The following is a 26,354-nucleotide window of genomic DNA, read 5'->3' on the forward strand; positions in this document are numbered from 1 at the left end:
GCCATCAATTGCCTTTTTCCTTTGAGTGTAGTGCTTCTTGTTAGATTAATCAAGTTTGGTTATCTTAGTTAGAGCCCTTTTTCCTTCTTTGGAAATTAAATTAAAATGAAATTGAAATCAAAATTTTCTATTAAAAGTTATATGGTTTTTCATACTTTACGACATTTAAATTAATTATATAAGAAGAATTTTTATACTTTATGACAATTTATTGAAGTATATATGTTTTTCAAATTAATGTATTATCTATGACATTTTAATTAATCAATAGATATTCCTAATAAAAAAAAACAATAGATAAATTTAGTAAATAGGACAATTTCATGATTATTTAAATACCATTTTAATTCCAGAGTTATATTTCAAGTCAACTATTTTCGAATGATAGAAAATGTGTCTTCAATTTAAATTTTAAAAAAATTAATACAGAGTAATATACAAGTAATGTGTTTCTAATTCAAATGTAAATATTTTTTTTAATCTCAATATCAAAAGTAGACATTATATTGTGGGACGAGTGGACATTACCTGTTTGGTAGTTTAAATAAGATTTTCACAAGAAGTAAATTCGTACTTGGACACTACTTGGGCCGTAGTACTTATAAAATCAATAATTTATTCACACTATCATTAAAAACAAGTCTAATTGGTGATTCTAAATAAGTGCATTAAAGAATATATATAAGCACCAAATAAAGAATTTAGTTCCACGTCAAGTGGACCACCTTTTAGATTTCTACTCTTCCTACAAATATATTATGTCATTAGCCTACAAAAATCACATCCAAAACATTCTCATTTTTCATCCCTCTTTCATCAATTCTCTCGATTTATATTAGCCACCTCTCAAAAAAAAAAAAAAAAAAACAACTACTACTACAAAAAACCCTTCCTTTATGCTTCCATTTTTATTCATTCTTTCTTCCTAAAAACAAAACAAAACCCAATTAGAAGAACAATTATGATGCATAAATATGATTATTTCATCAAATCTTGGAGAATTAGGAGGGAAATCAATCAAATTAAACAAATTTTGGGCGAAATTTGACCGAGGAGAGATTATCATCAATCATCATACACCATCATGAATGATCATATTTGAAGCCCTCCTCAAAATTTTTTTGGTAAATCCTGTTTTGACAAGACAGAATATAGAATATATATGGTAATGGAGATTATCATATCTGTATTCTTGTTATTTTGTGGAATTGCAATTTTGGTAATAATTCATATTTGTATTGTTGGGAGGGCATTTAGTAGAGGTTTTGGAGCAGATGGTGTCCCTTACATTAAGGGTGCAGGCATGACTCTGCAAGACCTTAAGAAACTGCCGTGTTTCGAGTACAGCAAACAACAGACAGTTTCAGAGAAAGAAACTTCTGCTGCTGCTGCTGAGGCTGCTAATACTGATGCTGCAATCCTTGATTGTGCGGTTTGTTTAGACAGTTTCGAGGTTGGTGATTACTGCAGAAGTCTGCCTAATTGTCACCATTACTTTCATGTTCAGTGTGTTGATGTTTGGCTTACCAAATCACCATTCTGTCCGGTTTGTCGAACCTGCACTGTCATCAAGCTGTCGCCTAAAGTTGTCTCCAGTGTAGGCGATGCAGGACGCAATGCTACATCAGCCAATGTCGCGGTTGATCTGTGTTAGGTACAAGTGTGAGTATGTTTGTCGCACATTGAAAGTTGCAGACGAAAGCCCTTCAGTTAGGCTTTGTCTGTTGGGTTATCTTTCCTATTCATCATAAACAATTGGTGTAATAAAGTTGTAGTATTAGATTTCATGTTCTGTTATTGTATGTCTAGTTTAAAATTCACAGGCTTGTAAATTTATTTGGTTGGGATGAGGATATTGTGAGCCTGATGATACTTGTACATATAGGTTGTCTTTGTATGGCATTATATGCTGCTATAAGTTATACATTCGATTCGGGTTTTTTAGCGAGTATTTCTGCCAAAAATTCCTTGTATAAATCCTACTAGGCCAGGGCCGAGTTTAGGGAGGTTAAGATGTACACAATCAGAGGCCAAAGCGTTGCGTTTTTGTTTCAATAGATGATGGAGTACCTAGTTCTCCCTAGTCTTTAAAAATCGAAAGTCCAGTATATAACTAATTAGTATGCAAATAGCAAATTAGGTAGATGATACTTGAACAACATTACGTGTAACATGATACATCAATTTCTTATTTAGTGACCTTATACTAACATTGGGTGATAAGATATTTCTTCACATTGATTGGTTATGTTCTTGAAAATGGCTCTAGCTAAATGCAATTTTGTAACCGTTCCAAACAACATAGAAAAATAGCTGTACAAGCCAATTAACAGGACAAATCTTGCAGCTGGTCCTCTTGATGATATAGAATTGAGTGCTTTAATTTGCAGATATTTTTCTTTATGATTAAGATATCGATAAGATGGATCTTTTCATCTTTTGATGAGTCATGTGTTAGTCATATGGGTCCCAACAATGCTATTAAAAACTGTTTTACAAACGTGTAGTAACAATCTCAATTAGGACAAGTGTATCATTTCTTGCTCATTCTTACCATTGATGAATTGATAATGTAATAAAAATAGTCTTGTAAGGTGACTACTAGATTCAAATCTAGGTAGCACCTCATTTGACACTTGTAGTTTTATGCTTCTGAAATAGTTTGAAGTTTGGTATCAAAATTTAGCTTCACTCAGAATAGAAACCATCATCGATTATACCCATCTTTGACTATGAATATATCTAAACAGCCAAAGAAAAAAAAAATCGCTTATCATACAATTCAATACCTAAGAGCAACTTTGATATTCACGAGTATCAAAGAGTAGATTTTGATGATTCTTCTAATCTCAATTACCATGCATGGAAAGAAAAAAAGTTACCTATAAATTATAGACAACTCGTTCAACTATTACTTATAAATTATACCCATCATTGACAACTCGTTCAATTATAAAATTCACAAGTTACCTATAAAATCGAATATTATTCACATATATCATGGCTCTTTTTGAAAAGAAAAGAAAAAAAGATATAAAGCCTTAATATCTACATATAAGGAACTAAAATTAAAAATAATAAATGACATAAAATATTAATATACTAATAGACCTTAATGTTTATTTATAACACTAAGAGCTACATACATTATTACCTGAAAAACAAATATTATGACCTTATCAATAATCCAAAGGGTCTTAATTAGTAAAATTCTCTTTAAAATTGTTGTTATCAATAGTAACGGGCACATACAATGGTGGAACAATCATTTATGTGTCCCCATTTTTTTCTTTTTTTAATTTTTGGGGCTTGTGGTGTCATTTCATATAATTAGCTTTCAAAATCATAACGAGGACTTTTGAAGTTGGGGTCTTAACAAGTCCTTCCTGAAAGGAAAAGCTACTCAGCAAAATCAGGCGAAAATACTGAAAAGCCAATTGATATTAAATCCGAATGAAAATTAAAAAGCCACAAACAAAGGTATTGAAACTTGAAAGCATTGTCTAAACTAGCTTGTAAAGTGGCCAAAAGCCCAAAATTGATTAACGTAGTAACAGCTTAATAGGTACCTCGTAGTTTTTTTTTTTTTTTTTTTTTTTCCTTCTTTATTGTTAAATAGCGCAATAAAGGGGATTTTTTTTTTTTTTTTTTTTTTTTAAACATATACAGAGTATTATCCTGAATTGGCTTTCGAAATCTATATTCTATAACAGCAAGTTAAAAATTTGTACAGGTAAGGAGAAGCTGTATTACTATGTTTACTACATAATCTTTTCAAAATCAAATCTACTAAACCATATTAATTTCAATGGAAAAAAAAAGTCAAATCTGTAATAAAAAAAACTTCATGAATATTTTTAGGAAAATATATGGTCAACGCATAATATCAATATACAGAGTAGAATATTGGAAAGCAAAAGCTGAAAGCCTTGCCAAACACTGTCGAATAATAAACAGTACAAAGAAAATAGGTTCAACTAATCATAATGGTCCATAGAATCCATAGATGTTCCTAAGATACCAACTAAAAGTTTATCATGAGTCATGACCAACTATCTTCTTCAATTTCCATTTCCACTAATAGAATTTCACATCGCCCGTAATAGAAAATTTGAGACATTTGGAAAACTACCACAGGGTTAAAAGGCACCTCAACTTGAATTTCGAGAAAGACGATAATTGGATTGAAATTAACCAATAGCCATCAGCATCTGATTCATTTCTTTTCAGCAACATTAATCTCAAGCTCCCTCCTTAGTTGCAGAGAGAAGTCATCGTTGACGTCATCATCATCCCAATCGTCTTCCCACTGCTGCGTCACCTCCTTGCCTTCTTCCTTACTGTCCCACTCTGTAGTAGTAATAAAAAATTAATTGTGAAACAAAGCAATTATAAATCCACACTGAAAGCATAAATTATCCATTTGCAAGGTTACAATTATTTTGTCCTCATCTGCCTAAATTCAAAGAAAGTTGTCCAAACATGTTGAAACACAGTACAGACTTGATGAGTTCGACAGAATATAGTTTTTTTTGGGGGGGGGGGGGGGGGGGGGGTTATGCACACTGATAGTTAAGCCTTAATAGGTGCAGACAATGAGACAAGTGCTGAAAATACAAATCACAAGTCCTCAGACTATGTCACTATGGAATCCCTGTGTCCATCACATTCTCCCAAGTTCAAATGCAAAGCTCACTCTACTGCTTACTGAAATGTCTAATTGCAAAAGTACTGATTCTCTCTTAGATATAATACCAACTCTGTGTAACCTCAGCACCAGCTTAAAAGCATGTGCTCCAAAGATGATGGTAAAGAGAATGCAAATGTTACATATAAATGACAAAAATTAGACACTCCATCTATTTATTGCAAGATCGAGTTCAATCAGGTCTTAAAAGCTACAAAATAGTTGAGATGCAACTAGCCAATAAAATCAATGAAATGAGTGTGTAAACCACACATGGACATTTGGCGATGGATGACACCTAGCTTCTTGCTACTTCCAAACTCAACTATAGTTAAATGTATCAAAAATGCTTATTCTCACTCACCCAATAATCAAACCATTTTGGTAAAATGTATGTTTTCTTTAGTTTCTCTACCAGGCCCCACAAATTAAAATGAAATTCTTCTCTTTGGAGTGGATGGACTCTTGTTAGCATAAGCTACATAATCCTATCAGAGTAAACAATAATAAACCAGAATCGGGCATTTTGGTGATGGATGCACACCTCAACTTGACATAATCTAGTTAAATTTATCCAACATGCTTATTCTCACTCAACCCAAAATCGAACTATTTTGGTAAAATGTATGCTTTCTTTAGTTTCTCTACAGGGCCTAGCAAACTACAATGAAATTCACTTAGTGTGGGTTATCCAACAGATCTCATTATAGCAAGCTATCTAATGAACTCAATAAACATTAAATATCCTTCTTTAAATTTAAAATAAAAATAAAATAAAATAAAAAATTCATCCCTTCCATTTCCCTTCCCTTCCTTTCCCTCCATTTCCTTCGATCCAAACAAAGTGTAAACGCTCAAGATGGAAGTTTGAAGGGTGATTTAAGTAATTAAGGAAAAATGGGAGACAAATTTTCGTGTTTCCCCTATTCCTTTGCTATCCTTAGGAGACATGGGGTTACAAAAGAAGCTTTGCCACACAATGACACAAAAACAACTGTGGTGGCTTGAGGAGTGTGCCTCCTAGAAGTAAGCTCCCCAAAGTTAGGCATGCCACAGGCAAGCCTTCAAAATCAAGGGAGAGGAAGGATCTAAGATTCATATATACATAATTACGTATACCCTCTATCTCACAAGGTATAAACAACATCCTCATTTGTCATCATAGAAAGAACTCATAACCATTTATTCACCGCAACTATATATACAAGTAGAAAATGGTGAAAAAGGAGGTGTGCCTCCTAGAAGTAAGCTCCCCACAGTTAGGCATGCCACAGGCAAGCCTTCAAAATCAAAGGAGAGGAGGGGTCTAAGATTCATACATACATATACCCTCTATCCCACAAGGTATAAACAACATCCTCCTTTGTCATCATAGAAAGAACTCATAACCATTTATTCACCGCAACTATCTATACAAGTAGAAAATGGTGAAAAAGGAGGAAAGGATAGATGGGGACTATTGTTAATTAGGGGTTGTTTGGTTGGATCACTTGGAATGGGTTGGAATGGATTATGGAATGGAGTTAGAATTTCATTCCATCTAATTTTTTGTTTGGTGGAGCTTTTTAAGTATGAAATCCCATACCCAAGGGGTTCTAACTCCCCCCCATGCCCATAGAATCCCATACCCACCTCCCTCCCTAAGACTCACAATCTATTCTATTATGAATTATATAACCCATTCCAAAAATAAAACCAAACAACTTAAAGAGGTCACCGGTCGATTAAGTAATTTCTTAGACCACTAGAGGTTGATAGTCAAAAACAGCTAAATTACTAGTGGCTCAATAGACAACCAACTGAAAATTCTTATATCCCAACTCATAAAAAACTCAATTTAGCCTGCAATTGATTGACTCGCATCACATGGATATTGGTCTGTCAGACAGGTATATAAGTCATCAATGGCTAGAATAGAGTGTCTTGATTTCAAAACCCTCAAGTATGCTTTCAGAGTTGCATCCTGTTTAAGGGTTCAACACATACTACGCTATTACCTCTCAAAGACAAGAGCATGAGAGGGGGTCGCCAACCTATCCAAGGCCATTTGTGGTGGAAACAGCTAACAGACTACGTGGTGTACTCTCCTTATACACACCTTTTCAATTATCAGCCAAACCATCTTCATAACTTCTTTTAAGCGATAAAGCAGCTTAAGATTCTAGAGGCTAAAAACACAATGCATCCGACCTCCAACAGAAATGGAGGTTATTATCAATCTAAACATGGTGTTCACTGCATAAAACTGTATGCAATGTTCCTAAACTCATACAAGTAATAATCAGGGTAATAGAGGATTGTATAACCACATTACAATTTAAGAAAATTGAGCATCTCAAATAAAGTAATAAGGTAAACTTGCATTTCAATTCAAAAATGGACAGAAATCACAACTTTTTTCTCAAATCGAGATTAAGATACATGCATATAGTCATATACTAAATTATGATCAAAGAGACAACCATAAACCCTAGAATTCAACAACTAAAAAAAAAAACACAGCGTAAATCAAAACCTAGCAAATTGTACCACATTTCACAATTCAATGAAATCAAATTACAGCGAAGAAAAAATAAGCTAAAAATCAATGTAACAAAGACAATAGTTTCAAAATTATTACCAAGATCGATTTCGAACTCCTCAAATTCATCATCGTCTTCAAACAGATCCATCTTAGCTTCTTCAGAAACTGGTTTAGCCTCGTTCGTCGCCATCACCTAAAATGTTCAATCTAAAACACACTGTAAAAACCCTAATTTTCGGAAAACAGGGCGCAAAATTCAATCAACAAAAACGCAATTGATATTCGTATAATTAGAAGAAATTGAAGATAAAGAAGAAATTAAACGGCCAAATTACTCACCAGAAACAAATTGGGGAAGAACTGAAGATTTGGAGCGAAGAGAGTGTAAAATTTGTGAAAGCAATACACTTCTTATTTTAAAGCGGGAACTAAAAGAAGTAGTATAGACTAGAAAGCAAGAAAAGGATCTTGGTTACTCACAATTATTGGGCCTCCTTCGGCCTAGTGGCTTGTAGAATTTGTGTTTTGGGCTGTGACCTCTCTTTGATATATTTATGGGAGCCTGGTAATTTTTTGAGTTTTCCCCACCCAAATGCCACCCCAAATTACACACCTGACTTATGATGAATGAGTCTTTCAATAAGAGTTTTCAGCATTTGGTGAGGCTCAAACTCGATACCTCTCTTAATCGACATCAAGATACTTACCACTTGAGCCAACTCTTATTGGTTATGGAAACTTAGTAGCCAGAAAGTTTCGAGTTTAACAAAAAAAAAAAAAAAAAAGGCTTCAAAGAACATCACTATACAGTGGGTTGTACCTTTTAAAGACAAACTAAAGTTTTTTTTTAAGGCAATATGCGCATAAGATACAACCACAAAAACTGATAAATGACAAAGTAATGCCGGTTGTATATAAGAAATTGTTAAATGATACAAGTATATACAATTATAGAAAATCTTGTGATATGGGGAGAATTCGACCCCTAAGGAAAAAGAGGGGTTAAGAATTTTTGAAGAAAGTTAACAACACTAAAATATTTTAAGGTTTGCATTGTGCCACTTATGATTTATAAAGATTGTAATGGATTTTTTTTTCTTTTTTTTTTTTTTTTTTTTTTCCTCATAGTAGAAAGTATTCTCTTAAAAAGAAAAAGGAAGAAGATGCATACAAATGAGGGTATTTTTCTGTAAAGAGTAAAGACTAATCTCTAACTAATTGAAACATAAAGTTACTACCTAAAATGCACAAAATACCTTAAAAAGCAACGTAGTCGGATTGTGATTAGCTTATCACATATTGTTTGTATGTTGTTAGAACTTCTTCTATCAATAAGTTGATCATACAAAAAATGGCAATATGGTGACTCATAAAACATTGAAACATGATCAATGAGACCTTACTTTTATTTATTAACATAGTTTTGTATTTTACATGTCAACATATTTGGATTTCTTATCTTCCTATAAAAAAAAGGGTGGGACAAAAGAACATTGTTAGATTGTTAGGCTACACAAAATCAACCAACAACAAGAAATTAAACGATTGTAGTAGGTAAAATACAAGTTAAATTTTATTTATTTGCTCATACCTACTTTTGTGGTGGATCTCAAATGGACACTTACACTAATGCCTACCAATGGAAAAGCACAACCACAAATAAATGCATTGAAATTACCTATGATTTCTACCTTTCTAAATTTAATGATCACTTTTCAATTGAGCTTTGAAGTATCAAATTTAATCATTCATTCTTCCTAGTTTGTGCACCTAATCATAGAGCAAATGACCAATTTACAAAATACCTACAATAACTTATGATACTTAAATTTATTCGTACGGATGATTTTTTTACATGGTTGCATATTAAGGTGAGTAAAGGGTTTTTATACTCTTGAAGTTAGTGAATCACATGTTGACTTTTCAATTGAATATTTTTCGTTTTGACCAACTGTGTATGATGTATAATGTACATTATCAAATTGAATATTTATGATTTTGACCAACTGCGTATGATGTATAATGTACATTATCAAACTATGAGGTTTCTTTTACAAGAGTGAACTGCCAAAAAAAATAATAAAGAATTTATATTGTAAAATTACTTGGAAGTTCAATGAAACAACAACAATTGTGATTATTGGGGTAATTTTACTCGTTATAACTTTGTACTCTAATATTTATTAGTGTGACAATTGTGGTGAAATCTTGTCTATGTCAATCAGTCAATGTACTAAAGGTGAATTGTAAACAAGTGCCAAAAACTGAACAATGTATTCCAAGAACTCAGGTCACTAAATCATTTGCATAGATAACAATACTAATAAGACCACAATCTTTAGTCTTTATTCACCTAATTATCAAAATACAGAACTTAAATCTGTGATAATGTTTCACTTCTATGGCATTGAGCCACATTATATCCTCTACTGAAAAGAATGCTAAGTGTAAATTTATACAGTATACAATAATAACCAATTGCAAAGAACCTAAGCCTAACATATTGTTTCAGCTCTTTGAAAAACCTAGCTGATTGCTCAAAAATAACTCTATGGATTCCAATTTGGTAAATCCTACATATTTACATAATATGATTATAGCTTAATTACTATGTATTACCCCTAAATTGCATGAACAAACCTTTCCTTATGAAGTTTAGAAGCAGCAGTTAAGCTCGAAGAGCTCGATTCCTGAAACTTCTGCAGCATATTGATTAGCATTCGCGCTTTCATGCTACCATGTGAGCTTCCATCAGTAGTGAGAGCATACAGTGAAGGCATGATCGCCGGTTCCTTAGCCAAAATCGCGACAACCTCATCCCCACCATTCGTGCACAATGATGCTAAGATTGACACACAATATTCTTTTCCTGCCCTTGAAATGGAGGATTTCAACAATCCCATGATCAAAGCCATAGCCGATGTTTGTAGAATCGCGATACACCCATCAATCCTCTCAGCCAAACAAGCTAAAATAGCCAAAGAATCAGCTAAAAGGTCTGATCTCTCAATGGAAGAGATCAGATCAAGTAGTTCTGGTACAATTCCAGCTTCAAGTACTCTTTCATGATTTCTATGATACAAAAGAAGCCCGAAAATTGCAGCAATCGCGTTCTTCTTCCCACAAATAGTCCCATCTTTAAGGAGCTCAATAAGACCAGGAATAGCCTGTCTTGTTGAGCCAATCATTTTCCTGTACATCTCCACAGAAGATAGGTAAAAAATGGTGGCTGCTGCAATCTGTCTCGATTCGAGCTTCATCCCTCTTCGAAGGACTGAGATTATCAACGATAAACCACCTTCTTCGATGATCGATTTCTGCCCTTTTGAATGTTTTGCCAGCTTCAAAAGAGCAGCAATTGCATTCTCTTGTGTGCTAGGATCATCTGAAGTAAGAAGATCCAATAAAGGAGGAACATTCCCAACTTCAATCAAAATCGAACGATTAAAGATACTCGATTTTGTTAACAACCTTATCTCATAAGCAGCCTTATTCCTCTGCTCATCAGTTCCATAAGTCAGCCTCCCAGCAAGAAACCCAGCTAAAAATCTCACAGCCTCCCTCGAAGCCGGAGTCGGGGATACAACCATCTTTGATGATTCCTTGCTTCTTCTACCTGATTTCGATATCGAAATCCCATTCTCCGAACAAAACTGTTGTATCAGCCTCTTCAGAGCAGAATTTGGTACTAATTCTGTACTTTCCAGCCTCTCCCCTGTCTTGGGACAGAGTAAATGCCCTGAATTCAACCATTTTTGAATTGATGCTCGATCATATGTTTGGCCGGTGGATATAGTAACAGGATCCATCATCAATTCCAATGAAATCGGGCATCGAAAATCCTCGGGATTCAAGCAATTAAGCATCTCTCCTGGTGATTTCACTTCAATTTCGACAATAATTTGCTCATCATTTTCATCCAATGAATCGAAAATTACTGCCCTGCAGTAGCACATCAATCCCAACAAATTACTAATTAAGGGAATTTCTCTTGCATCTTCTTCAATATTACTCATTTCATCTTCCAAAAACTTTACCTCTTTATTGCAATCTTCCCAATTATAAATCCCTAAATAATCGAGAACCCGTTTGATCAACCCTCTTTCAGGTTCGAATGCGTTTTCGAATTGGTTTGATATCAATATCACCCTCTCCATGGCACATTGATCATTCAGACTTACATCAAGCTTCGATTTTTGTGCTTGTTTTCCAAGTAATAAAACTAATTCCTTCACTTCAGAACTGATTTGAAGTGAATTTAGATAAAGTATATCAAGAGCAGTAGCAATTGAGCTAATCAAAACCCGGAATTGATTAGCTATGAACTGTGATTTCATCAAAATAAAGAGTCTAGACCCTTCTCGCGTACAATCTTGTAGTAAAAATTGAATCTTTTGGAGTATAAAATGAAGCTCTGAAAGGCATAAAATGAGGGATTTGGTAAAATTTGGTTGATATTCACGGATATCCTTGAAAAATATAAGGAGGATTTCGACTTGTCGAATTACTTCCCGGGCAAATTTTTTCTGAGAGGGAAAAAATTTGGCTTTGAATTTTGTAACATCATTAGAGATTGTGATCAAAGAAGTGAGAAGAATCGACGGGGATATCGATTCACACGGCCTAACCGCGGGGAATTTAAGAACCCGACGATTATCGGGATCGATTTTACGGATCATTGGTGGAAATTGTGGATGGAAAATGAAGGGTGAAAGGGTAGGAGAAAGAAGAACAGAGTTGCTCTGTTTCTTTTTGTGCTACTAATATAGATAGGAATATGATAAGGCAAAAAAACTTTGGTAAAAAAATCATAACAGAAAAGAATCTAGTATTGGCGGTATTTTAGTTGTCCATTTTAGTGTTGGGTAAAAAAAAAATTAACAGAAAATTACGAAGGATATTTCGTAGGACACGTGGCAGCCGACAATGCGGCTTACACGCTGAGAATGTACTGACACGTGTGGGTGGACACGTGGGGAGGTGAGGTTGGCGGGGAGATTTAATTCTCGGATCACGTAAACGATGCCGTTTTACTAGGTGAAAATGTTATGCTGATGTGGGTGGAATAGGAAGTAGGGACCACAAAACCGACTATGACACGTGGAGGATTAAGAAGATGACAAGTAGCATGGGTGTTTCGTTGGAAGAAACCTCAATGAAAAATTAAAAAATTAAAAAAAGGGACTAGGTGCATAAAATTGCATAATTGATGATGTTATGCAATAATGAACAAGAAAAGAGTGATGGGAAGAAGCTTAGAGGAAGCTTGGGTTATAAACTTAATTGTGATTAAATAATTAATTGCGTAATCAGAATGTGTGGTAGTCTACTATTGGATGTCAAACAATTAGACTTATATGTTAAGTGTTCTAATGTTTGAATTTGGCCATACATGTTGCTATCATATCGTTTGAAGTTTTATTATATTTTTTTCTACTATCGAATACAAAGTACTTTGAATATGCAATGTTGTATATGGCTCGGCATACTTAGTTTGAATGTTAGTTCCTATCCATTCACTTGTTGTATTATTCGCTATATATCTTTATAGAAAACAGCCTGTATTATTGTTAATTGAATTGCAAATGTTGATTATTTAATGTCTTCACATTTGAACAAACCATGATTGTTTTACTTCGTATATAATAGTACGTCTCACACTTGTAATCATGCTTGATTATGGAGCAATTAATTAGTTGTATGTTTTTTTACCTCATAAATCAAATGATATATACTTCATCCGTTTTCTATTACTTGCGACACAACCTTTAAGCACACAGTTTTAGGAAGTGATTTTTACGCAATGTTCCTAAATAAGACTAAATGAATTAATTAATGCAGCAAACAATACCTAAAAAAGTTAAGAAAATTCTGAATTAACTTAATTAACTGTATAAATTAGATCAGATCTAGCTAAATCAGACCTATGAAAAGAGGAGATTCCAAATCAGCCAAAAATAAAGCCTTAATCACTAGCTTAATTAATCACTACACATGTGCCTGTCAAGCCGTTGGTAAGTTTAGTACCATAAGCAAATGCTTTTATATTCATGGGATTTGTCAAATTGTACAGATTTAACTAAAAAACTAAGGAATATGGTTCGATTTCAGTACATTTCACAGAAAACACAATCTAAGAGGATTTCATTGGATACTTTTTCAAGTATAAAATTAATTTACTAATTACGTACAATAAGGTTCTAATTATCTGCAGAAATTATCAGGACATACCATGTTGGTGGACACAGGACAATGTTCAAACAAGACAAGCTAGATTAAGCTTTAACATAATTTGTCTATTAGTATGCCAACATCAATATAAAGGTGCACATTACTTATATAATTGTACTTAATTAGTATTCGTACTTGTAAATTGTCTTTGGTGAGACAAGTTTCTTTGAAGGCACGCTTTATTGGTACCAATGAATCCAATGTTATCCATTTATGTGCTCTTTCGGTTGGTTTTCACACTTTGCTAGATAATTGCTATTTTCAGAGACTTGTGTTGAATTGTTAATAAATCGATCGTACGTTATTATATGGTCACTAGTGAGTTGTAAGTCTTGTGACTGGCCTGTTCGTGATGGGAAACTATACATGAAGGGTGATAGTATGTCGTATGCATCTTATGTACTTTGTTAATTTAATTTAATATGAAGAAAACCATTGGAGAGGATTCATTTATTTTTTTTATAAGTGTTAAATAATACGAAGTAGTTAGACTTTAGAGCTTGTTCGATATCATTGTGCAATGTATTCCATATTAATGCTAACATGTTGATTTTAAATGACAGCATCAAAGAAACTATTCCATTTGTATAGTTTTTTTACCATATATATATATATAAAAAAAAATAATAATAATAAAAAAATAATAAAAATGAAAACAAAAAGGAGCTAATGAACACTCTGATCCATTAGTAATTTTAATTTTTACAAAATGCTTCCTGCAAATTTAAATTCTACTTCTATTTTTTATTTAATTTTATCCACCAAACAATATTACACATTCTTTTACTCTTTTGGGAGTTGTACTTATAAAAGTTGTAAATCTTATAATGGAGTAATTCTATGTTATTAATTGCCAGCCGACATATCAAATACGACATGGCTTTAAAGTTACAGTAGATCTAACGCACCATGCATAAATCATAAAGAAATAAAATGAGGTTTCAAAAAAAATAAAGAAAGAAATAAAATAAAAGAAAAAAAATACTACGAGCTGTTCTCTTCAGCTTATTTTCAGTTCAGTTTAATTCAGCTTCAATAAGTTCAGTTCAGTTCTTACTCTAATATCCTTCTCTTATAAAATATTCAATTCAGTTCAGTTCAGCTCTAATAAGTTCAGTTCAGTTTAGCTCATTTCAGTCAATCAGAACAGGCCCTACGTATGCAATTGCCTAAAGACAAGGGTGATATCTAAAACATATTAAAATTATATGGAAAAATGAAAAAGACAAGAGAGCTGAGATATCTTAACCACTGTGACTATGTTGAATAATGAATACACTACTGCAATTTTTCTGTGTGATCTGTTTGACGCATCACCCTCTTTAAATTTCATCCTTCTAAATTGATTTTTGCATAATTGATGATATTGTCCGACTCGCAGTTGCTCGAAACGCATTTAAAATAAAAATTTTGCACTTTTGCATGTGTGATAGCCTGATATAGGAAATAAAATATAGAAAGATGGTAGATGCAAGAGAGCATATTATAACGTACAAAAGAAGTGAACGGAGAAATATTTTAGAGACAAAAAAAATTACCCCATCCATCCCTAAATTACTTTCTAATTTCTTTCTATTATGTGAGGAATACATGCTAAAAGTAGGAATGTAATTTAGAAATGGAGGGAGTAGTATTTTGTTGGCAATTGACAGTTTGAAAAAATTCATGTATAAATCTACCTATAGTCAATTAAGGATTTTTTGGATTAGTTATAATCAATGCTTTCTATTTTATTGGCACGGACTAATCGATTTTAAGTTTCATCAGTCATCACCCCTTATTTTTATTAGATATTTTTCCCATGATTAAATGTTATTCTAAATTTTGTAATTGAGATGGAAAGCCCTATGAGGTGGTAAGAGCAATTAAATTGATGGATATATTATTGTTCTCTAGCTTCTTTTTGCTTAAGATCGAGTTTTGAGATTTTTTGCGTTTTAAACAATATGATAAATTGAAAAAATCATTCATCACAAACTAATTAAATATGAATTAATACATAGAAATAATAATAATAAAGAAATACGAAATCTATGCATTACATAATCCTCATAATTTAAGTACAGAATAATATATTCAGAAACATTATTTTATCAAATATATAGTACGGAGTAGGAGTACAATATTGGATCAAATTAAAGTAATAAGCCAATTGCCCTAGCTAAATGGTTGTAGCATGCATTAACTTATTTTGAAATGTACAAAAATAAATGTTGTTTTTCTTAAATAGAGTAAAAAAATAGATGTCGTTTGTCACTACATATGACATGCAATGCTTTTAATACGGAGTATATGGTTATTGCATTTGTATGCGTTATTCTCATATAATTATTATGGTTAACTAAAACCAATATTAGTTGTAAACCTAAATAATTACATATCCTAAACAACTTTAAAACCCTAAAAAATAATGTATATGAAAAGATTTGACAATCTATGCTATAAAATGGTTGAGAAGATCAGGTTTGGTCATCACAGCTTTGGCCGCCAATTAACTAGTTGCATATTATTTTCAAGGATATAGTTATTGCTTATTTATGAGCCACCTACCTTATACTATTGCATGCCCCTAGATTAAAGTAAGGAGTTGCTAGAATTATACGATTAATTTAGCATAATATTATTATTTTCAAATATTTATTTCTTTTTATATGCACGTGAGAGAAAGAGAAGATTCGACAAATTGCTTAACTTGCAATCTGGATCTATTCTTAGGAGTACACATGCTAGAAGTGTCTTATCTGATCTAATCTGGACATCTGACATTAATATTTTTTTGTTCTTTTATTTTTTCTTTTTTTATTAAGTCAAGGGTGTGACTTATTCACCTTAATAAAAATAAGTTTTAAAATTGATTAGGTATAGCTAAAGTTGATCAAATTCAATCATATATATAATTAGGTGTATTTATATACCACATGCAAAAATTAAGGCTAATATAATATGGAATAGTGTTAGTATGTTACTACCTCCTGTAAATGTTCTATGCTTATTAACATATTGTATATATATACAATATGTCTTTAACATAATTATTCACACCTATCACAGTATATTTGAATTGTTCATATAGTCACATAAAATTTTGTAAGATATGTCTAGTTATACATTATAAATCTATTAATCTCATATAACTATTATTACATTCCCTACTATATTTTAATCAATGCTTTTCCTAAACAAGTAGTATAGATTTTATAAGCTAATCTACAATATGAATCTATTTTCTTATAGAATAAAATCTACAAAATATAATTGATTCACACCAATAATCTTATATTACAAGAAATTTCTGTGATACAAATGTGGGATACAAAACCATTAGACTTAGACCTATTCTGTTTACCTTCTTTTCACTTATTTTAAGAAAAATAAGTTCAGATCGGTATTAATAAGTTCAGATAAGATAAGTTTAGGAAAAATAAGTTCAGATCAGTTGTGATAAGGGTTAATCAAAGCTATCCAAGTTCAATTTATAACTAAAATAAATTCTAATAAGTTCAGATAAATTTAAATAAATAAAAATCAGATGAATAAAATGCATCCTTAACGAGTCGATATAAAGATCATAACCATCAACCATACGTCCATACATTATTCTTTGACTACTATGTAGTACTAGCTCTTAATCAATCGCTATTCAAATATTGTAAATTAATATAAGCAAATTCCAATTCAAACATCTCGTGGCTTTCTATGATTCGCACAACATGAATTGTCTCCTAATTAAATTCATACAACACACATTCAAAAAACACATGATAGTTACCTATATGGATTTGTACTTAGTACTCGTATTATTTAACTACCGGAAATAACTAACTTTTCCTTAGCATAAGACCCATCAAAGACGTGGAAGCTGTCCATTGGTTCGGTAGCTTGTGTGTATGAACGTCGGAAAAATGTTTAGGAAGTAACTAATCAACATGAACCAATGAAACTGAGACGTGTATAACGCGCTTGGCCAAATCTTTATTTATTTCAATTTAATAATAATGTTTAATGTGAAATAAATATCCTAGCTTAATATTAAACCTTAATCATAAGATAATAGTAAACCGTAATAATTAAAAGTAGAAATATTAATTTAAAATAAATAAACATTAATTAGACCTATTAACGTGTGATTTTGACATGCATTTTAAATTAATACTTCATACGAGTATCATTATAAAAATATTTAAAAGGGTTATCCAATGTCTGAAGACATTATTAATTAATGAGCCAAATTTATATCTTGTCTTAATTGAAAAAATAATAAATATAATAACGTGGACCGTAATATGTCAAAATCGCTGCCAAATATAATGAAAGTGGATACATAAAAAGGTCAATTTCATGGGGTACACACGGATAGTCCAAGTCCAGAAGGAAACCCAATGAAGCCCAGCTGTGGCCCACCAAATCAACCCAACAATCAAATACTAGTTGTTTAACCGACCGACCTGTTATCATTTCTCAGTAGTTTCAAGCTATAAAGGCTTCTTTCAAGTATAAATGAAAAAGACCTTTCAATTGAAATTAATAATACTAAATTACTAATAAAAGTATTTATGAAAAAGACAGGACAAATATCCACCAAAATAAAACAACTAGTCACGTATTAGGTCTATCATGGATGTTTTTATGATTTATTAAGTGGTCCGACGTTAAAAATTGATTACTTATTAAGAATAATCGACATTATTTTCAATTCGATAAGTGACAATATTTGATAATTATGTAATTCTTTATTTTATTCTTGAGGATTTTCAAACTTCCATTTATAACCTTAAATTTTTGTTTTCTACTAATTATAGTATAATCCCTTTTTTTTTTTTTTTTTTTTTTTTTTGGTAAATAACATGTTAAGATTATTATTTTCTTTATGACATATCCTAACTTGTTTAGTTTCATACACCAAAACTTATGTGATGCATCAAGTACCAAGAATAAAATGAAGCTCCCAGTCTAGTGCATGCATGTCTTCATGCAAGTTTATGACAATTGAAAGTGCAAGGTGAGGTAATGGCGTGATTTGTCTCCCTTTTATGTGCAACAAAAATTGTAACGGCAAAAACATTGTTCAAGTGTCCGGATGCATGTGAAAGTTAAGATACCGTAAGCAATTAAGCATGCGTCTACTTGACATAAGGATGATGTTAGGTGTAAGGTAAATGCCCTATTCTTGAACCTAAGATATTATAGAAATGTGGTTCAAGTTGATCAAACAAGTTAGCATACATACATGTACACCATAAATGTTAGTGTCTAGTGTCTAACCGCGTTTGGGAATTGGGACCAAAAGACCTTCATTTTCATCAAGTTGGTTTTTGAAGCTTAAAAAGGCGATAAGTCGTGATAATGAACTCCAATTACGGTGGACAGCTTATTCTTATATCAAGAGTCAAGACCAGCTAGCTAATACACAGTATCTCATCAACTAATAATGGGGGTATCTAGTTGATCCTAATAATGCCCCACTAGTTACATCTTAATTATAATCTTAACTTTGATATCTTTTAGAACAATAGATAATTTTGAAGACTACTTATATGTTTCAAATTTATATGTACAATTACATTACTCCGTACTGTTTGGGTCCAATTCACTCTAATTGGGCCAGTCCATAAATGATTCAATAATAAGCTCAAGGTCAAGGTTCAACTCTCCATCTATGCCAAGTCAAGTCAGTCGGCCCAGTTAATGTGACAAGCCCACTTGGCTCGTGGCCCATTTCTCCTATTATGTCAAGGTATAAAAGCAATCAATCTTCTCTCTCTACATTCATCCACTTCAAGCCTCAAGCAATTAATACCCTTGCATAGCTTTCTCTCCCTAAACACCACACCGACTTAGGCATCGGAGGGGCCTTCCTCGACACCACCTCGAGGCCAGTTTACGTGTGTTTGATGTGCAGGAAACCCTCGGCCCAGTCTCCACTTTGATCGAGTTCAGTCTTCAGCCCACCATAAAGGACTCATCCGAAAATCCTATTCTTTTCACCCGAAATAATTTGGCGCCGTTTGTGGGGACGACTTTCGAAAAGCAAGCCAATTTCAATCGTTCTACACTTTCTTTCTTGGTAACATGGCTAAGAACCGTAAGAACGGAAAAAGTTCCAAAAATGGCGCTCCTTCCTCCTTGAGAAGGAGCCCATTGGCCCCGGGGAAAGGACCTCTTTTAGCGCCATCCCTGTCTGCACCTCACTCATCGTCCCCGACGAGCAGACATTCCTCAGAGAGGGTCAGCTCGGAGAGGGCACATTCGGAGAGTTCATCATCTCCGTCAAATAATTCTAGACCGCCGACCAGGTCACACCACCCGAGTCGGTCCGACGCTAAGAGCCCACCTCTAAGCGTTCATTCTCGTTCTCAGCCGGGGATGACCCCTCAATCGGGGCCTTCCACGGAGGAGGTAGCGAGAGCGGTCACTGTCCTCATGGAGGTCATGAAGGCCCAGGCCGAAAATCTCCCGCCGACCTGTGACCGTTCACCCCTTCCGCTGAGGAACTTGAGAAGGAGAACCGGTCAAGGGTAGTAGGAAAAGCCTCTATCCTCCCGAGAGTTGGGGAGAAAATGGGAGGAAGATACTTGGAGGATTGAGAGAGAGAGGAAAAAGAACCCTCAGTTCTTCGGGGAGTCTACCCAGCCGAACTCCCGCAGCTACAAAAGCAGCAACTCCGCCTCTGCGCGGGGTGAGCATGTCCGCCGAAGCGTCCACGAACTCTTAGGCACGAGGGAGTTGAGCATGTATAGCCGTCTCTCCTACCCTGAGGGGATTGAACCTCAGCCCGAATCGTCTTAGCCGAGGACGAAATCCACTTCAACCTCTCTAAAAGGGAGGAGCGAGGTCCCAACGGCTAGACGAAGGGGCAAGGCCGTCATAGTCCCTACCAGTTCTCCTTTTCAGAACTGAATTTTGGAAGAGCATGTGCCTACGGTGAAAATCCCGGTACATATCATTTACGACGGTACTTCGGATCCAAAGGATCATATTGCCTCCTACGAGGGGCATATGTATCTGAATCTCAGGTCCGAGGCTACTTGGTGCAAATACTTCCCGACGACCATAAAAGGTGTTGCACAAGCGTGGATCACCAAGGGTGTGAAGGAAAGCTCGATAACTGGTTGGAAAGACCTTTCCAACAAGTTCAAGAGCAAATTCTCCGCGACAAACCGCCGAGAAAAAACAACCGCAGAGCTTATGGGTCTGCAGCAAGCGGAGGACGAAAGCCTCCGAGACTATCTGACTTGCTTCAGTAACGAGTCGTCCAGAATCACAAGTCTGGACCAGGGGCTAGCCGTTTTTTCTCTGTAAAACGGACTACGAGAAGGCAACAAGTTCCTAGACTTCATGGTCATGCATCCCTCGCAGACCTTAGAGGAAGCTTTGGATGCCTCGGATAAATTTATCCGAGCCGAAGAATGGAATAAAGCTAAAACTCAGCCTCAATCTAGGGCTGGGAAAAAACCATAACAGCGATCCGAAGGCCAAGACAAGAAGAAAGGGAAGGCAAAAGCCTCAGAAACGTCTTCTGCCTCTGAGCCGAAGAAAGACAAACCTACCCCGTACACGGGCATATACGAGTCTTATACCCAACTCACCCTACCTCGTGCTAAGATCTATAACATGAGGAAGGACGAGCAAAAATACAGAAAGCCAAGACCACTTCCACAGTAGCTTCAGCAAAAATGCAAGGACCGATGGTGTGAGTTTCATGAGTCACCGGGACACCACACCGAAGACTGTATCGAGCTGAAAGATCAGATCGAGAATATGGTCCGAAAAGGTTACTTGAAAAAATATCTCGCGAAGCGCCACGAAGAAAAAAAGGCCGAGAAAGATCCTCGACAAGAACTCGATTTCCCTCGAAAGTACAAGACCCAGGAAAAAGAGAATCCTAAAATCCTTGCTATTTCAGGAGGGACAAATTCTCAGATAGAGCGAAAACGCCACTTGAGGGCACTAACCCATCAAGTAAACAATGCTGACATCCAAGCGCCTCAGTCTCCGGTGCCACATGACGTTCACAGCCAAATATTTCCAGGGGGTGATATTCCCCCACGAAGATCCACTAGTTATAATCACAACAGTAGCTAACCACAACGTTTGGCGAACCCTCGTCGACGGTAGTAGCGGCGTGAACATTCTGTTTCGTTCAACCTATAACCCCGGTACCCTACCCAGTATCAGGATTCAACGGGTTTTCATCATATCCTGATAGGAAAATCACTCTTCCTGTCACCATCGGCCGCAATGAAGCAGCCATGAACGTCATGGCCGAATTTTTGGTTATGGACGTTCCATCGGTATACAACGTGATCATGGGGAGACCTATGATCCACGACATCCAAGGGGTAGTCTCCACGTATCATCAGATGATAATATACGTTTCAAACGTCGGCTACCCCGAAAGAATTCAAGGCAGCCAAAAGGAAGCTGCCCGATGTAACTACCTCAAGCCATCCACAAGTCGTTCTGAAGACGACGAGGATGAGGAGGAAAAAGAAAAAGACATGGAACGGAGCGTAAAGAAGCCAAAAGGCCTAAGTGCTTTGGCCCAAGAAGCCCTAGCAAGAGAAAGCCCGCCAGAAAAGGAAAGAGATGGTTCCTCATCTGAGCCGAAAGACTCAGAAAACCAGCCGAAGTCTGGGAGACCTGTCAATATTGACAGTAGGACCGATTGAGAAGAATCTGGCCCCAAAGAAATGAATTTGGATCAGCAGACTAAATCAATAGAGTTGACCGAAGGAGACCCTGAAAAATACGTCACCATCGGATTGGATCTCGATCCGAACTTCCGTGTGGAACTCATACAACTCCTTCGGGACAACAAAGATGTGTTCGCTTTCTCGACCGCAAACATGCCTGGAATTGACCCGAACCTCATCTCTCACAAGCTTAATGTCGATCTTACATGTCGACCCATTAAGCAAAAGAAGCGAAATTACTCCGCAAGCAAGAACCGAGACATCGCAGCCGAGGTCATAAAGTTGCTGGACGTAGGTTTCGTCGAACCCTACCAATATTCAGAGTGGCTGGCTAATGTTGTAATGGTTTAGAAGGCAAATGACACCTGGAGGATGTGCGTTGACTTCACGGACCTAAATAGGGCTTGTCCGAAGGACTTCTACCCCTTGCCGAGGATCAATCAACTAGTCGACTCGACGAGTGGGCATGCTCTGCTTAGTTTCATGGACACATTCTCGGCGTACCATCAGATCTTCATGCACCCCGACGACCGAGCAAAAACGACATTCATTATGAACGTCGGGGTGTACAACTATAAAATGATGCCCTTCGGATTGAAAAATGCAGGGGCAATGTACCAAAGGCTAGTTGATAAGGTCTTTGCCGAGCAAAAAGGCCGTAACATGAAAGTCTACGTTGACGATTCTATTGTCTGAAGCAAAGAAGCGAAAGACCATGTCACGGATTTGGCCGAAACCTTCGACACCTTAAGAAAGCACCAAATGAAGCTGAATCCGAAGAAGTGTGTCTTTGGCGTGAGGTCAGGAAAATTTATGGGTTTCATGGTCAGCAAAAGAGGGATTAATGCCAATCCCGCAAAGGTGCAAGTAGCGCTCGATCTTCCTGAGCCGAAAACAAAGAGGGATATTCAGCGGCTCACCAGGAGAATGACCGCCTTGTCTAGGTTCATCTCTAGAGCCTCGAACAAAGGGTTGCCTTTCTTCAAATCCCCAAAACTCCTAATAACAAAATAGCTCATCTAGGATGACGCGCAAAAAGAAGCTTTCAAGCAGCTTCGAGAGCATCTGGCTCAACTCTCGACGCTAGCTCGTCCAACCGAAGGAGAAACTCTATATTTATACGTGGCGGTCAGCCCAGCCTTTATAAGCGCAATGCTGCTGAGGGAGGAAGAAAAAGTTCAGCAGTTGATCTAATTCGTCAGCCACACTCTGACTGATGCCGAGACTTGCTACCCCCTACTTGAGAAAGTTGCATATGTAGTAGTGGTAGCCGCTTGGAAGTTGAGGACATACTTTGATTGACATCAAATAGTGGTCTTAACTGATCTGCCGCTGGAAAAAGTCATCGACAAAGTTGAAAAATCTGATAGGCTAGCGAAATGGGTATTCGAGCTCACAGAGTTCAGCATCAGCTACCAGCCGAGTGCAGCCATAAAGGCTCAAGCTCTGGCGGATTTCCTAGCCGAGTGCTCGTACCAAGAAACGTTAGATGAAGAAAAGAAAATCTGGACAGTTTTTATGGACGGATCCTCCACTGTAAATGGTTCGGGGGCAGGGGTAGTGATAACCTCCCCCGAAGGCAAGTCCTTTGAGTATGCACTCAAGTTTTCTTTCAAATCTTCGAACAACAAAGCTGAATATGAGGCAGTAATAGCTGGCCTAGAATTATGTCTCACTGGAAGCCGAACATGTCTGCCTAAAAACAGACTCTCAGCTTGTCGCAAATTAGATCTAAGGCGAATATGAGGCCAAAGAGCCCTCCATGATAGCCTATCTCGCAAAGATCAAAACAATCATTGCGAAGCTGAGAACTTTCGAAGTTCAGCTGATCCCAAGGGGTCAGAATGCACAAGCCGGCGCACTCTCCAAACTCGCTAGCTCAACTCTAACCGAGCTTAACTGATCTGTATATGTGGAGGTGCGCCGAGAAAGAAGTGTTGACGAAGTATCTGAAATGTGTTGTGTCGACCACGAATCGAGCTGAATGGATCCCATCCTAGCTTACAAACTTCGGGGAGAAACTCTCGAAGACAAAGTTTTGGCCTCCAAACTGAAGCGAATTAGCTCAAGGTTCCTCATCTTTAGAGAGGAGCTACTGAAAAAATCCTTCTCAACCCCATTGTTGAAATGCGTGGGACCAACAAATGCTGATTACATTATTCGGGAGATCCACCTCGTCATCTGCGGGAACCACATCGAGGGAAGGACTCTGGCCCACAAGGCATTAAGGGCAGGGTATTATTGGCCCACCATGGTCTCAGATGCTAAGGAGTTGGTCAGAAAATGTGAGAAATGTCAAAAATTCGCTCCAGTCATCCATCAGCCGACCCGAGATCTCCAGTCGATCTTGAGTCCTCTTCCATTTGCCCAATGGGGTCTGGACATCTTGGGTCCCTTTCCCGATGCTCCATATCAGAAAAGATGGCTGATAGTCGACATAGACTATTTCAGCAAATGGATCGAGGCCGAGACAGCCTCGAACATTACAGAGTAAATAGTCAGAAAGTTCATTTGGCAGAATATTATCACCCGCTTCGGAATTTTAAAGGTTTTTGTCTTTGATCATGGGGGGAAATTCGATAATTTGCCGCTGAGACGGTACACCGATCAGTTCAGAATCAAATTGGCATACTCAGCAGTGTGTCATCCGCAAAGCAACAGACAAGCAAAAGCTGCTAATAAGCAGATCCTCAATGCTCTCAAGAAGAGGGTTGAAGATCAAAATTCCAAGTGGATAGAGGAACACCCAGGAATCCTCTGGTCACTTCGGACGGCTGAAAAAGAGGTTACGGGTCATTCACCATTTGAGCTGGTTTATGGGGCCGAAGTCGTTCTTCTAGTGGAAATCGGCTTTGAGAGTCTACGGGTGCACCACTTCTCGGCCGAAAATGAACAACTCATGAAAGAATCCCTCAACTTCCCAGATGAGGTCGGAGACTTAGCCCGAGACAAAATGGTTGCATACAAGTAGAGAATCAGCAAGTTCTACAACTGAAGAGTTCATGTGAGGCCTCTTAAAATCGGAGACCTCGTCCTTCGAAAGGCTGCAGCGGTGTAGAAGAACCGAATTCATGGGAAACTCTCAGCCACTTGGGAGGGACCTTATGAAATTTATGATGAGCTTCAGCCTAGAACATACCGACTTCAGCAGTTGGATGGAACTGAGCTGAAAAATCATTGAAATGCTGATATACTTAAGAAATATCACGTGAAAACCCTTCGGGGCTGAATAGTCTAAGTAAGTGCACTTTCAATAATTAATGAAAAGCCTTAGAGCCACCATTTCTACAAAATTTTGTAAGTTTGATGCTTTATTTCTCTACCTTTCTCATTTTTCAAAAAGGGTTCTCCTTCGGCACTGTCCGAAACATCGCCCCCCAGAGGCATTATGTTTCGGATGGCCGCTGAATTAGCCTAAAATGGAACAATGATCTCACCACCAAAGTATTGCCCCTTAGAGGCACTATACTTCGGATAGATCAGTTCTTGGGGGCAAAGAGACTGTGGATGAGTTCGAGGTATTGCCTTAAGCTGGCCCTGTACCTCGGATAGTCGTTGTTTGAGATATTGCCAAAGCAACGGCCATGTGTCTCAAACATCCATTCCCTAGGATGAAAAGAAAAGCTAAGAAGAAACAAGAAAAATATCAGAAACTACGGAAAAATTTTACTCAGAAATTTTGCTAAGGCAAGAGCTTCGTCTATATCAAATAACTAGCAATCACCTTAGAAATCTGAAGACAATCACTTCAGATTTCTGTGGGGGGGGGGGGGGCAAGGAGTACTAAGATTACCTTCAGAAAAGCAGAAAAAAGCAAAGAAAGGCTAAGCTACAAGAACAAGGCAATGGAAAGAAAAGAACAGTGCATATCATGAGAAAATATGCTCGGATACCGAGCTACATCAAATTAAATGTTTCAAGTGTGAACATAGCAAATATTAAATCGGCAGCTGCCCACAAGCGGAAAATTACAGCTGCCGAACTAAGTACAACTACTCAAAAACAGAAGTAAAGTTAGAGTTTGTACAATCAAGGCAAGATGAAGCAAAATAAACTTAAGGCAAAAGCAAATGCGGCAAATACACAATTAAGCACACGTTGACCCGCAAGATTCTGAAGACGACTTCCCGAGTTCCTATGCTCCAGTGAGGTCTGGCAGAACAGAGCTGGGATCTTTGGGATCTTCAGCACCAGCTTCAGACGAGGCGGTTTGAGCCAA

The 26,354-nt window shown here is 36.4% G+C and overlaps 4 protein-coding genes across 5 annotated transcripts; 2 read left to right on the forward strand and 2 right to left on the reverse strand.

Annotated features, from left to right (window-relative positions):
- The first annotated feature begins 1,168 nt into the window (after positions 1-1,168).
- Positions 1,169-1,654, forward strand: LOC145566131 (RING-H2 finger protein ATL65-like). Its single transcript, XM_081625661.1, has one exon. It carries the CDS (start codon positions 1,169-1,171, stop codon positions 1,652-1,654), a length of 486 nt encoding a protein of 161 aa, XP_081481787.1.
- A 2,211-nt stretch (positions 1,655-3,865) lies between these two features.
- LOC145568352 (protein DELETION OF SUV3 SUPPRESSOR 1(I)-like) lies at positions 3,866-7,627 on the reverse strand. Of its 2 annotated transcripts, none has more exons than XM_081627783.1 (3): positions 7,551-7,627; positions 7,308-7,418; positions 3,866-4,350 (listed from the first exon to the last, which is right to left on the reverse strand). In XM_081627783.1, exons 2-3 carry the CDS (start codon positions 7,399-7,401, stop codon positions 4,217-4,219), a joined length of 228 nt encoding a protein of 75 aa, XP_081483909.1. In that variant the 5' UTR covers positions 7,402-7,418; positions 7,551-7,627; the 3' UTR covers positions 3,866-4,216. The 2 variants fall into 2 exon arrangements, with proteins under 2 accessions (XP_081483909.1, XP_081483910.1); XM_081627784.1 differs by having other exon boundaries at positions 7,308-7,404; positions 7,551-7,609.
- Positions 7,628-9,518: 1,891 nt separating this feature from the next.
- On the reverse strand, positions 9,519-12,070 carry LOC145568353 (U-box domain-containing protein 19-like). The gene has a single exon (XM_081627785.1). It carries the CDS (start codon positions 11,888-11,890, stop codon positions 9,833-9,835), a length of 2,058 nt encoding a protein of 685 aa, XP_081483911.1. The 5' UTR covers positions 11,891-12,070; the 3' UTR covers positions 9,519-9,832.
- Positions 12,071-24,119: 12,049 nt separating this feature from the next.
- On the forward strand, positions 24,120-25,106 carry LOC145566132 (uncharacterized). The gene is made up of 2 exons (XM_081625662.1): positions 24,120-24,625; positions 24,797-25,106. Exons 1-2 carry the CDS (start codon positions 24,120-24,122, stop codon positions 25,104-25,106), a joined length of 816 nt encoding a protein of 271 aa, XP_081481788.1.
- The last annotated feature ends 1,248 nt before the right edge of the window (positions 25,107-26,354 follow it).

The sequence above is a fragment of the Chenopodium album genome, chromosome 11 (genome assembly GCF_948465745.1).
Source record: "Chenopodium album chromosome 11, dcCheAlbu1.1, whole genome shotgun sequence".
NCBI lineage: Eukaryota > Viridiplantae > Streptophyta > Magnoliopsida > Caryophyllales > Amaranthaceae > Chenopodium > Chenopodium album.